Source organism: Cyclopterus lumpus, chromosome 5 (genome assembly GCF_009769545.1).
Source record: "Cyclopterus lumpus isolate fCycLum1 chromosome 5, fCycLum1.pri, whole genome shotgun sequence".
NCBI classification, from domain to species: domain Eukaryota; kingdom Metazoa; phylum Chordata; class Actinopteri; order Perciformes; family Cyclopteridae; genus Cyclopterus; species Cyclopterus lumpus.
In genome coordinates, this window is record NC_046970.1 from 23,450,660 (window position 1) to 23,462,885 (window position 12,226).

The 12,226-nt window shown below is 44.6% G+C and overlaps 3 protein-coding genes across 4 annotated transcripts; all 3 read left to right on the forward strand.

The window, feature by feature from the left end:
• Positions 1-1,189: 1,189 nt before the first annotated feature.
• Positions 1,190-7,725, forward strand: LOC117730992 (monoacylglycerol lipase abhd6-A-like). Its single transcript, XM_034533099.1, has 9 exons — positions 1,190-1,508; positions 2,773-2,888; positions 4,093-4,252; positions 4,374-4,487; positions 5,267-5,399; positions 5,536-5,693; positions 6,154-6,208; positions 6,401-6,501; positions 7,000-7,725. Exons 2-9 carry the CDS (start codon positions 2,785-2,787, stop codon positions 7,177-7,179), a joined length of 1,005 nt encoding a protein of 334 aa, XP_034388990.1. The 5' UTR covers positions 1,190-1,508; positions 2,773-2,784; the 3' UTR covers positions 7,180-7,725.
• A 592-nt stretch (positions 7,726-8,317) lies between these two features.
• rpp14 (ribonuclease P/MRP 14 subunit) lies at positions 8,318-11,379 on the forward strand. The gene is made up of 6 exons (XM_034533102.1): positions 8,318-8,418; positions 8,794-8,933; positions 9,074-9,158; positions 9,646-9,722; positions 9,830-9,908; positions 10,609-11,379. Exons 2-6 carry the CDS (start codon positions 8,842-8,844, stop codon positions 10,663-10,665), a joined length of 390 nt encoding a protein of 129 aa, XP_034388993.1. The 5' UTR covers positions 8,318-8,418; positions 8,794-8,841; the 3' UTR covers positions 10,666-11,379.
• Positions 8,332-11,378, forward strand: LOC117730994 (hydroxyacyl-thioester dehydratase type 2, mitochondrial-like). 2 transcript variants are annotated; one of them, XM_034533100.1, is made up of 5 exons: positions 8,332-8,418; positions 8,794-9,158; positions 9,646-9,722; positions 9,830-9,908; positions 10,609-11,378. In XM_034533100.1, exon 5 carries the CDS (start codon positions 10,695-10,697, stop codon positions 11,163-11,165), a length of 471 nt encoding a protein of 156 aa, XP_034388991.1. In that variant the 5' UTR covers positions 8,332-8,418; positions 8,794-9,158; positions 9,646-9,722; positions 9,830-9,908; positions 10,609-10,694; the 3' UTR covers positions 11,166-11,378. The 2 variants fall into 2 exon arrangements, with proteins under 2 accessions (XP_034388991.1, XP_034388992.1); XM_034533101.1 differs by lacking the exon at positions 8,332-8,418 and having other exon boundaries at positions 8,895-8,925; positions 9,074-9,158.
• Positions 11,380-12,226: the final 847 nt, after the last annotated feature.

Consider the following 12,226-nt stretch of genomic DNA (forward strand, 5'->3'; position numbering starts at 1 on the left):
CACTCTGTAGCGCCCATCCACTACCTGTCCCCTTGTGATGCCACAATATATATACATATTATGGTGTCTTCCTGTCTGTACAGGAAGTCAGCTGTGATTAAACAAAGAAACAGAAACTTTCCTGAAGAAAACCGTATGACCTTACTATGGATGTTGAAGAGTATTATAATCATTATAATTATAATGATGATAATATTAACTTTATTTTATTAGTATTAAGTTATTATTATTATTATTATTGTGTCATGGGCTATTTGTGATATTTTGAATAATACTAAAAAAAAAAAAAATACTGCATTAAATTACTAATCCGGCCGTCGATTAATGTGGCAAAAAAAAAAAACACACTCAAGGGACGTACCCTCAGAAACTTGGGACGTACCCTCAGAGACTTGGGACGTACCATCAGAAACTTGGGACGTACCCTCGGAGACTTGGGACATACCTTGGGACGTACCCTCAGAGACTTGGGACGTACCCTCTAAAACTTGGGACGTACCCTCAGAGACTTGGGACGTACCCTCGGAGACTTGGGACATACCTTGGGACATACCCTCAGAGACTTGGGACGTACCCTCTGAGACTTGGGACATACCCTCAGAGACTTGGGACGTACCCTCAGAAACTTGGGACATACCCTCAAGACTTGGGACGTACCCTCAGAGACTTGGGACGTACCCTCTAAAACTTGGGACGTACCCTCAGAGACTTGGGACGTACCCTCAGAGACTTGGGACATACCTTGGGACATACCCTCAGAGACTTGGGACGTACCCTCTGAGACTTGGGACGTACCCTCAGAGACTTGGGACGTACCCTCAGAGACTTGGGACGTACCCTCAGAAACTTGGGACGTACCCTCAGAGACTTGGGATGTACCCTCAGAGACTTGGGACGTACCCTCGGAGACTTGGGACATACCTTGGGACGTACCCTCAGAGACTTGGGACGTACCCTCAGAGACTTGGGACGTACCCTCAGAGACTTGGGACGTACCCTCGGAGACTTGGGACGTACCCTCGGAGACTTGGGACATACCTTGGGACATACCCTCAGAGACTTGGGATGTATCCTCGGAGACTTGGGACGTACCCTCAGAGACTTGGGCGTACCCCCGGAGACTTGGGACGTACCCTGAGAGACTTGGGATGTACCCTCAGAGACTTGGGACATACCCTCAGAGACTTGGGACGTACCCTGAGAGACTTGGGATGTACCCTCAGAGACCTGGGACATACCCTCAGAGACTTAGGATGTACCCTCAGAGACTTGGGACGTACCCTCAGATACTTAGGATGTACCCTCACACACGGCATTGTGATATTTCTGGCAGCGCCTGAACGCACCGCACTCCCTCTCGCTGCTCTTTCCCTTTAAGTGCAGATGAAAGGCTGTTGCGTAATTTGGGTGAAAGTGGAGGAGGAAGAGGAGGAAGTGGAGGAGGAACACGACGAGGACGACTGGATGGAGGACAGCTCGCGGTGACACATCGAAGAGGAGTCCGACAGGTACAGTCTCACTTCCGTGCACTCGATTGTATAAACGCGTTATGATAGAAATGAGCATGTCTGCGCTCCAGAGCCAAACTGTGTTATGCTGCCAGCATGTTAATAATAGAAGCGGCAGTGTTCATGTTGTGATCGCGTTTTGATATGTTTTCTTTTCAAAGGACACTTGGATACATAATACAAAAATATCCTTTTATAACTGGTTCACAAAGCTCGAGTTAAGCCTCGTTTCTACCGCAGCACCTTCAGAATAAAATGACATATTTCTGGTGATCTGGTGAAAGTGAAGTTCCGTTATTGACACAACTGTCAACTCGCGTTGATTTCGAAAATAATAGATTTTTATGTAATTTTAAATTTTTTAAAAAAAGGGCAACTCAAGGCCCACTTTCTTTCCTGAACTTTCGACCGTGTCACATTGAATTCATCGGTGGATTTGAGCTCCTGAGTCTGTGTTTTTAAGGTGTTTGCATATATGATGTTGTTTTGTTTTTTTAACATGTAGAAGTGAAGTATCCACCAAAAAAACAAATTAACCACCAGAATTCTTTTAATGATGTTTTATAAAGAAAGAAAGAGTCTCTGTATTTAGGAGGTTGGGAAGGTCAAACAAACACAGGACTTTCACCCAGGAGACCGCTGTTCATGTTCCGCGTGTGTCAACAGTTGACATTGACTTTAAGTAAATTATGTTTACGTCACAAACGTCCTTTTTCCCTTCAACCAAACTAAGTAGTTTTGTAACGTCGGGCAACTGTTTGTAGTGAGTAGCAAATAAGTGTTAAACCCTTTTTAACGAGCGTGATTGGGAGATTATTTGACAATTGCGTTGTAAACAACATTTCTTGTCACTTGTATTGGAAAAACTGTTAGAAGGACCCATTAATGCGCCATTAACAACGAGCGGGACATTATAATTAATAATCTGGCATTTTGGAATAGTTGATCAAGATAAGCCTCAGGGCCCCTGGGCATGAAGGACGCTAGCAGTTTCCCTCTGCTTCCAGTCTTTGTGCTAAGCTAGGCTAAGAACAAGCCACAGTGCTATTTCACGGAGATGAAAAAGTGATATTCGCCAGTGTCCAAATGGTCCTGTTATGTGTTTTTTTTAAATTATTGTATCCCTTATAAAACTCTCAGCGCCACACTGGTCTGATGTGTCAGTAGCAGAAGAGGCTGCTGGGACGCTGAGTCAGCATCGACAAGTCAGAAGCTGAGCTGAGAGCAAATGACGATGTCTGTCTGTGTGTTTTTATTTTGAAAGGCGTGTGCCACGATGGAGCTGATACTGCTATCGGGAGGTGTTCTGCTTCTCCCGGTCTTCGCCGTCGTCGCCTCCTTCCTGTTCTGGCCTGGAGTCTTCCTCAAGGCCTACAACTGGTAAACACACTTGTGGTAGACATGACTTGTAATGGGTGAACTGGTGGATTCCAGGGAGATTGTGTTTTTTTTTTTGTGTCCCAATGTCCCATGAAAATGTTCTGACTGCTCCGACTTAATGAGTTGTGACACACGTTTGTGTCTTTTAAAAAGAATAACCGAGTGCATCAAAGTTAGTATCTGTCCCTAAAGATGACAAACACTGTAGCTGACGTTGGCTGCGTTATAAATACCCATAAGTTCTCATATAAATAAATAATATTTTCTTCTCAGTTCACCCAAGGCATGAACGTTCGCTCAGTAATATTTGTTTACAATGTTCCAATAAAGAGACCATTAATAGAAACATGTTATTCACTTTTACACAAAAAAAAAAAATGATTATGTCTCCGCGGTGGTGGCAGCTGAGGCCAGAAGCGGATTGATTCAAATTTGGCACAAACATCGACTCGAGGTTGAACTGAGTTCTAACACTAATTTTGACAATTTTGCACAAATATCTCCTAAAATGAAATGATGAAGTAACGACTGCAGACAACTGGAGACAATGCGCCTCAGGACTGGACTTCAAGTCGTCTCCTCAAAAAAAACACATTGTTGTTGTACACATATTTATCTCAGCATTGTGTACTTTGAATTCTTAAAATAATACAGATGTTGTCTCTAATCAGCAGCGTGTAACGTAATATGTGCTTTTATTGTGAAGGAGCAGGGCCTCTAGGGTGACCTGGTCTACTGGACTTTGTCTTAGCTGTAAAAAATAAAATGACATGTTGGCCGCCAGCAAGGTTATTGTAGCCATTACACACACCCACACACACACACACACACACACACACACAGTGCTGAGTCACAGTGATGTAATAGTGGTTTTGCCAGCAGTTTAATGTTATGCGTAAGATGTCAAGTTTCAAAACACTGAAACATTACATGAAATCATACAGTATATTATATGATACTATGGATTGAAATAATACAGAACATAGAACATGGCTGCACGGTGGTGTAGTGGCTAGTACTGTCACCTCACAGGTTCGATCCCCGACGCCGGGCCCCCTCGTCTTTGTGGAAGGTATCAATTATTTGTTTTCATTACCATAACCCCCCCCCCCCCCCCCCCCCCTGTTTTACGACGTTGCACACAGGAAAAAGCATTCAGAAGACCCCATAACAACAAGCGCACCGTGCTGTAATCCTCCTTCAGGTTCTGGCGTTGCCGGCTGGGCCTGGCGGTCCGCTACTCTCACAGCGGAAGCTACCGCTTCTGTTACTGCAGCCGCGGGACGCCAGGGGGCGCCGCGCCGTCGCTGCTGCTGCTGCACGGCTTCTCCGCCACCAAGGACATGTGGCTGCCTCTCGTCAAGGTAGCGCATTTTCTTACATTTGTGTCCCCTTTTTTTCCCCCCGTCGCGAACACGCCGGCGTGGAACGGCGTTTATTTTTAAGTGAGTCTCGGGTGTGTGTGTTTTTGTTTTTGTCCTGCAGCACCTCCCCAGAGGCCAGCATGTGGTGTGTGTGGACATGCCGGGACACGAGGGGACGACTCGCACCGGCGCCGAGGACTACAGCATCCAGGGGCAGGTCACCCGAATACACCAGGTGTGTGTACATTGTAATATTAGAGGGAGGCATTAATGCTCCATAATCTACGAGCGGAACATTCAAATTAATAATCTGACATTTTGGAATATTTGATCCAGAAGAGCCTCAGGGCCTCCGGGTGTGACGGGGCGCTAGCAGTTCCCCTCTGCTTCCAGTCTTTGTGCTAAGCTAGGCTAAAAACAGGTTAATGTTTTTAATTAAAAAATGTTATCCGACGCATTAATGTTCAGCGAGAGCCCCGAAAAAATTGCTCAGTGAAGAAAGAAAAAATCAAAACGTCTTCCGCCGATCTTCCGCATTATGGAGCGCGTTCGCCTTTCCTTTAAACCCCGCCTCCCAGCTTTTTAGTCCCGCCTCTTCCTCATGCACAAGATTGGAGGGATGAAAGTTGACCTCAAAACATCTATTTATCTGCCAAAGACTTCTCTTCCTAAATGTAAACCCGCATTGGGCTCCTATGGCGTCATCTGACGGGCACGTTAATTATAATTTCATCGTTTGGCCCACGATGTGAAATCGGTTTCAAAGTCCGGCTTTCTTCCCTCTGTGTAAACCTCCTGACATCCTCCGACGTGGTTCAACTTTGTCCTCGGGTTTGTGAATTTCAGTTTTAAGAGTTACGAGCTGGAACCAATTCTTGTTGTCGTTCAGTTCGGCTTCCTGAAGCCTTGTAATCACAGTGAGGATGCCAAGTGTGGTTTCCACCATGTCTTACACAGAACCATCCAGACGAATGACACCTCCCTGACCTCCCTGACCTCTCTCTCCCTCTGCAGTTTGTGCAGAGCGTCGGGCTGGACAAACGACCCTTCCACCTGGCGGGGACATCGATGGGTGGGAACGTCGCCGGGGTGTACGCCGCCCGTTACCCAGCTCAGCTGTCCGGCGTCACCTTGATCTGTCCGGCAGGTAAACTCAGATTTATGTTTCAGTGCTTCTCTCTGGGAGTCCAAACTGAGGCTGTTTGATGACTCAGAATAACAGACAACTCCTCCTCCTCCTCCTTCACCTTCACCTCCTCCTCCTCCTCCTCCTCCTCCTCCAGGTCTGGTGTATCCAACAGAAACCGAGTTCATCCGTCGTCTGAGGGAGCTCGAGAAGACTCAGCAGGCGGAGTCGATCCCTCTGATCCCGTCCACTCTTCAGGAGCTGGAGGACATGTTGAAACTCTGCTGCTACAACCCCCTCAACCTCCCCCGGCAGGTAAAGAGCCCGGATTAAAATCCTTCATATAATTCATATATTCCCTCTTACCTGTGGTGCTATTCATCGATCTAGATTTTTTTGATATGTCCAAAACTATACCAAAACAATCTAGATTGATGAACAGGGGAAAAAAGGGTGAACTGTCCCTTTTTTAAGAAGTCACACAACAACAGTATCAAATATCAATATCAGTGCAACTTCTGTTAGTACACTCTCTGTGTGTGTGTGTGTGTGTGTGTGTGTGTGTGTGTGTGTGTGTGTGTGTGTGTGTGTGTGTGTGTGTGTGTGTGTGTGTGTGTGTGTGTGTGTGTGTGTGTGTGTGTGTGTGTGTGTGTGTGTGTGTGTGTGTGTGTGTGTGTGTGTGTGTGTGTGTGTGTGTGTGTGTGTGTGTGTGTGTGTGTGTGTGTGTGTGTGTGTGTGTGTGTGTGTGTGTGTGTGTGTGTGTGTGTGTTGCCAGGTCATGCGGGGTCTCCTTGACAACAGGATCCCCAACAATGATTTCTACAAAGAAGGTCAGTGTGCTCACATCCATCACCAACGTCTGTCTTGATGGATTCAGGTCAATTGTTTTCATTCACTTTTTTTTCTATTGTGCTGCTTTTTGATTTGCTGTTAAATGTATTTCATGTCTTTTTAAAGGAGCAATGTACAATATTCAGAGCTTTAATATTAAAAAAAAGAACTAATAGTGTGTGTGTTTTCAGTGTTCATGGAGATCGTCGGCGAGAAGTCTCGTCACTCGCTGCAGGAACACTTGCATCTGATCACGACCCCCATGCTGGTCGTCTGGGGGACGGAGGACCAGGTATGAATTATTAATCACCTCAAGCAACAACAGTTGTATTGATTATGCTATCATGCTGATCTTCAACAGTTATAACATTTACATTATTAACAAGCGTTAGCATGCTAACACACTAAATTAAGATGGTGAACAAACACAAGGTACCGCTGAGGCTGAAGGGAATGACATTCGGTTTGTGTATTTGGTCAAAAATCAAAGTATTAGACACAATAATGTCACTAAAACGAAAATAAAAGGGTCTCCAGAGTTATTACTGTTAATTCCGAGAACAATACATGAATGTCACCAAAATGTCTCCTCTGGGGAACATGAATGTCTCGACGAAATATTTTAAAAATGTAGATATGGACAGACCGACCAATAAGGTCATCATACAGCCGCGCTGCAGCTATTAAAAAAATGTATATACGACAAATCCACAGCATTGTTTCCAAAGGCGTCGCCAAAATACCCACAAAAAAACCCCCTGCCTTGTAACGAACCCGTCCGCCCTCTCAGGTGGTGGACATCTCGGGGGCGGCCGTGCTGGAGGCGGCGCTGCCAAACTGCCAGGTGGCACTGTTGGACAACTGTGGTCACTCTGTGGTGTTGGAGCGGCCCCGGAAAGCTGCCAATCTCCTCATGGACTTCCTGTCTGGACAGGAAGTCAACTGTGATAACACTAAGAAACTTTCCTGAAGAAAACCGTACGACCTCCCTCTGGACGTGGAAGGCGAGGAGGATGGAGGTTATGATGAAGTGGTATCATCTGTGGTATCATCTGGTGGTGACTGTTTATAGTTTGCTATAAGGGTTTTTACATCGGTGAAAAATGAAATGGACGTAGAGAAGTGGGACAGTCAGTCAAATATTCCTGATGTTTTTGGACACAAAGCACCACGAAGGAGGTATTAATCTCCGTTTTATTAGGTGACGTTGAATAAAAACATTCCACGTGGGGATTTTGCACATTTCTCTTTCAGAAAAAACTGTATTTAAATGTCGTGTGAATAACGGTCGTTTGTTTGTGTGCGTGTGAATTCTCCTGCTGTGAACCGACTGCACAATCAACCTCATGGAAACCCATTCAGAACGAATTTCAGAATGGAAACATGTACTGTGGGTGAATAATGTTTGTACGTGTGCAGACATTATTGAATCACCTAATTTATCAAAGAGTGTTTATGGTCTACAAAAAGAAATCTTCTGCATAATTAAAGTAATTGTTTACTGACTGATTGGAAACTTGAGTTTTGTTTTTTTTCCGCATGATGTAGTACACCAAGAGACCGCCGGGTGGCGGTAGGTAATTCATGATTGGATGTACCACTTCGCAGCACGAACTGCTCCACCTTCTGATGGGTAAATTATAAAGGTTATTTGTCAGCATTATAAAAGTAACTTGATTGTTTTAGGTTAAATGTTATTGGTTGTTTTTAAATACTTTGGCTTAGTTGGTTTAATTAACCATTTACTATGATATGGTTTTAATTTAATTATGTATTAACTTGTGCAGAGACTCGATTCAGAAATTGTTTGCCAAAATTCATGTGTCCTAATTTTTCTTAACTAAGAAATCAGTGTCGTCAAAATGTTTACATTGTGAAATTATCTGCCACGTTTTACTTTGATTTATAGTGTTTCAAAATGAAAACTACATGACAGAAAAGAACTGGGTCTGTTTTGTATTTATTACTTATTATTATCATTATAATTGCTCTACCTGTTTATGTCGTTTTGCTAGTTGTGCAAGACCCAAAATACCCCATCTTCCCTTCTTTTGTGATTCCTGGATGCTCAATATTGAGAGAGTGATCCATCTCACTATTCTACACCTCTTTGACATAACGCGCTGCGTTGACCGCGCATGCGCTGATTCTCCTCAAGGGTTCGTGGCGCTCACAACACGCCGCTATTTCTCAATGTTGATGTTAGTTGGTGAGTTAAATGCTGGATAACTTAATGTGATTTTAATACTTTATCAATAACACATTAAAGTGTGTCTATTGTTCGCTGTTTTTATCTTGTCAGTGTAGCAGCTATGAGCTAGCTTAGCTTAAGTTATCCTCTGTTTGACCTCCTGTTAGCTCGTTGTAGTTTCAGTGAGACACGTGTTTGACTTCTTCGTCTGTCAGACGTGTCGAGCTTTCATATCAATAGCGGAAGTTAATATTTGAGACGTTAAACCGATGACTTGTTGTTAGAACGCGTCTCTGACTAGCGGTGGCTAGTCTGTCTAGTCGTAGCAAGTCTCTGTCTAACTAGCGGTGGCACGTCTCTGACCTTTAACCTTCAGTGGTTTGTTGTTTCCAGTCTGCAGTCAGCTGGTTGACCTGTTGGCGTCACCGAGGCTTTAATAGAATGAGACGCGCCGACGCGGAGGACGAACCTGCAGTTTTCCGACGGGTCGTGTTGAAGAACGCCTCGCCGTACCACTACATGAAGGTCCGCCTGTGAGTCACTGCTTATCAACGACACTCTATTGGTTTCTTTTTAATCGTCTGTTGATGTCGTGCATATCTGTATATTGATCCATAATATTTATGCACGTCCACCTTGTGCATTGAACCCACGTGATGTCTCTTGCGCCCAGCGCTCTGGAGGATGAGTCGACCAGACTGAGTGCAGTTGAGCTGAAGCAGTTCATCGTCACAGGTCTGAGCAGCCTGTATGGAGAGGTGAGCGTGATCTGCTCTGTGAGGACCTCCTAGATGGTGATTCTGATGCTAATCGATTCATTGTTGGTTCAAATAGAAAAACATATATGTTATTTTTCTTTGTTTCATGAAATAGTAAACGTACTAATGAGAACTAGGCGACATGTGCTTGGGCTTCAGGAAGAGAACATTATATATCCCCCCTAAAAATATATATATATTGTCTTTAGAATATCTCCAAAAGTATTTGATATGTACAGTTATGTTATTTTAAAACATGCATTTGGACCAGTGGAAGATTAAATTAATCAATACCACATTGTATAAATACTCTGAGTATTGGCATCAAAATATGCTAACGAGTAAAAATAAGTGTGGTTAAAATTACCAAATTGACTTCCAAAATATAGAAGTATAAAGTAGCCGAAACAGGAAATTACCTCAAAATGGTCCTTAAGTACATTTCTAAAGTAAATGTAGCACTGAGTTTGTATGTGTGTGTTTTCAGGTGGGAGCAGCGCTGACCTTTGACCTGCTGAAGTACGATGAAGACACCCTCACTGCTCTTCTGCGTGTTTACAGCAAGTGAGTTCAGCAGCAGCGGGAAGGGAAGAGAAGAAGTGTTCAACATGTTGCTTTTAAATGTGTGTGTGTGTGTGTGTGTGTGTGTGTGTGTGTGTTTGTGTCTTCAGGGGTTTGGTGAAGCTGTGGAGCTCCCTGACTCTGCTGGGCTCCTACCAGAACCAGGACTGTGCCTTCAGGGTGCTGCAGGTCAGCAGACCGCTTCATGTTGTGCGTCAGCTGCTGAGAGAAAGTTCCCCTCTGGTTCAGTCTCTCATCTGTTCAGAGGCTTCAGGAAGCAGCCCGGGATTCAAGCTACTAGTCAGCTAACAACAATAGTCGTATTAGAGGAATACTTCATCCCCAAAATGGCCTTTTAAAAAAAAAAATCAATTTCACACCTCGGCTTGAGTTTTTGAGGAAAGCTCAAACGTAGAAGGTTCTTAATGATGGTAAAAAGTGTTTGTTTACAAACTCTCACAACTCGTGCAGTTGAACCAGAGTCGTGTTCCAGAAAGAATCCTTCATTAGTAATCAACTCTGGGCTGAAAGGAAGTTTTTACTTCTTTTTGGAGTTTTCTGTAACTTGTTCTTTCGTTCTCTTGTTTCACACGTGGTGGAACAAGTTCATGACATGTATTTAAACTGAAATATTTCTAATTTCCTTTCCCCACCCCTATGAGGTCACAGGGCAAAGATCTGCTGTAAAGCAACAACTTCTATTCGCTAAAGCTTAACTGCATTTACATTTAGCTCTGATCTCAAAGAAGCTGATCCGTGATCAGATTGACCACTGAATGAAGTTCATATGTCATGTCTTGTGTTCATCTGTGTGGACTGTGGACAAGCCGTGGAATCAAATCTCCCTCTGAGACAATAACGGCTGATTTTTCTTCCCCTTGAACTCCAGGTGTCTCCGTTCCTGCTCGCGCTGACGGGAAATAGTCGCGAGCTGCAGCTGGACTGAAGGAGGAGGAGGAGCTCCTCTTCTTCAAGATGACTTTCATTTGGAGCAGCATCCTTAACAACCCGCGGCTGCGCCTCGCTCCTCCTTCCCGCCGGCTGCTCCACGTCGGCCAGCGAGCCTCCCTCACCAAAGCGTTCTCCGCCCGCGACGTGCAGCTGTTCGCCGAGCTTACGGGCGACAACAACCCCCTCCACCTGGACCCGGCCTACGCCAGCACCACCTCCTTCGAGGCGCCCATCGTCCACGGCGTCCTCATCAACGGCCTGATCTCGGCCGTGCTCGGCACCCGGATGCCCGGCCGCGGCTGCGTCTTCCTGTACCAGGAGATCCGCTTCCCGGCGCCGCTCTACGTCGGCGAGGAGGTGCTGGCCGAAGCCGAGGTCCGCAAGATCAAGATGTCGTTCGCCTTCATCGCCGTGACGTGCTCCGTCAGGGACAAGGTGGTGATGCAGGGGGAGGTGATGGTGATGATGCCCGAGGAGCAGCAGAAGAAGGAGTGAGCGGGGGGAGGAGGTCAGAGGTCAAATATCTCGCCGTCTCTCCAGATATTTTTTTAGTTTATTGATCATATACTTGACTGATGCAAACAGGAAGTGCGTCTGCACAGAGACGTTTAAGCTTTGAGGATTTTATTTTTATGTTTAGTTTGTCAGATCTGCTCTCTACTTTCTTCAATGTGTGAAATATGTGGAATAAAATCTCTTGAGTTCAGGTCATTGTCTCTACTTGTTTCCCTTCTGTCTGCCACCTCCGTGCTGAGGTTTTTACTTTCACCTGAACAGGTGCTTTAGCGGATGACTTTGTCTCGCATTGGGAGAACACCAACTTTGACCCCTCACCTTCTCACAGGATTTCAACTGGTTTTATTTTGGTTTCAGACCCTGAACTCACCTGTAGGGGGCAGTGTGTCAGCATTACAGTTTACAATCTTAATTTAAAAAAAATGTATTTTATCCCTCATCCTTGATCGAATTCCTTCCAAATTCGGCAGAAACGTCCACTTGCACTCGAGGTCACACTGATTAGGATTTGGTGGCAAGAATTTATATGCTAATTATTACAATATCCTATTACACACATGTCTAATGGGATAAAATAAAGAAGCAATGACATTTTGGACAGACGTGGTTTCAAACTGCGACTTGACGGAGGTTGACGGCAATTCTAATTTTACTTTATTTTTCAGGAACTTTTACACAAACGAAACAACGAATGAGAAAAATAGAAATATGTCAATGCGATGGGAAATACTTTCTCTCTACAACCTTTTGATCTCTTCTTATCAGCCCAGCTGAGAACAAGTCCGATCTTTCCTCTTGGATGCCGTCCATTATCCCCTGCGTTGTTAAAGAGATAGATGTCCACTTTTTAAATGATGTCACTGGGTATCAATCCCAGGTACAGAATCAGAGGGCTTAAAATATCCTCAACAATCTGAATAACCCAGAATGTTTTATATTTACACATGACCAGAAAATGTGTGAGTGGTTGGTAATCATCCGGCCAAATTGTCTCGAGCATTGCTGCCTTTAACCCCTGTGCGTACGTGTGTGTATGTATG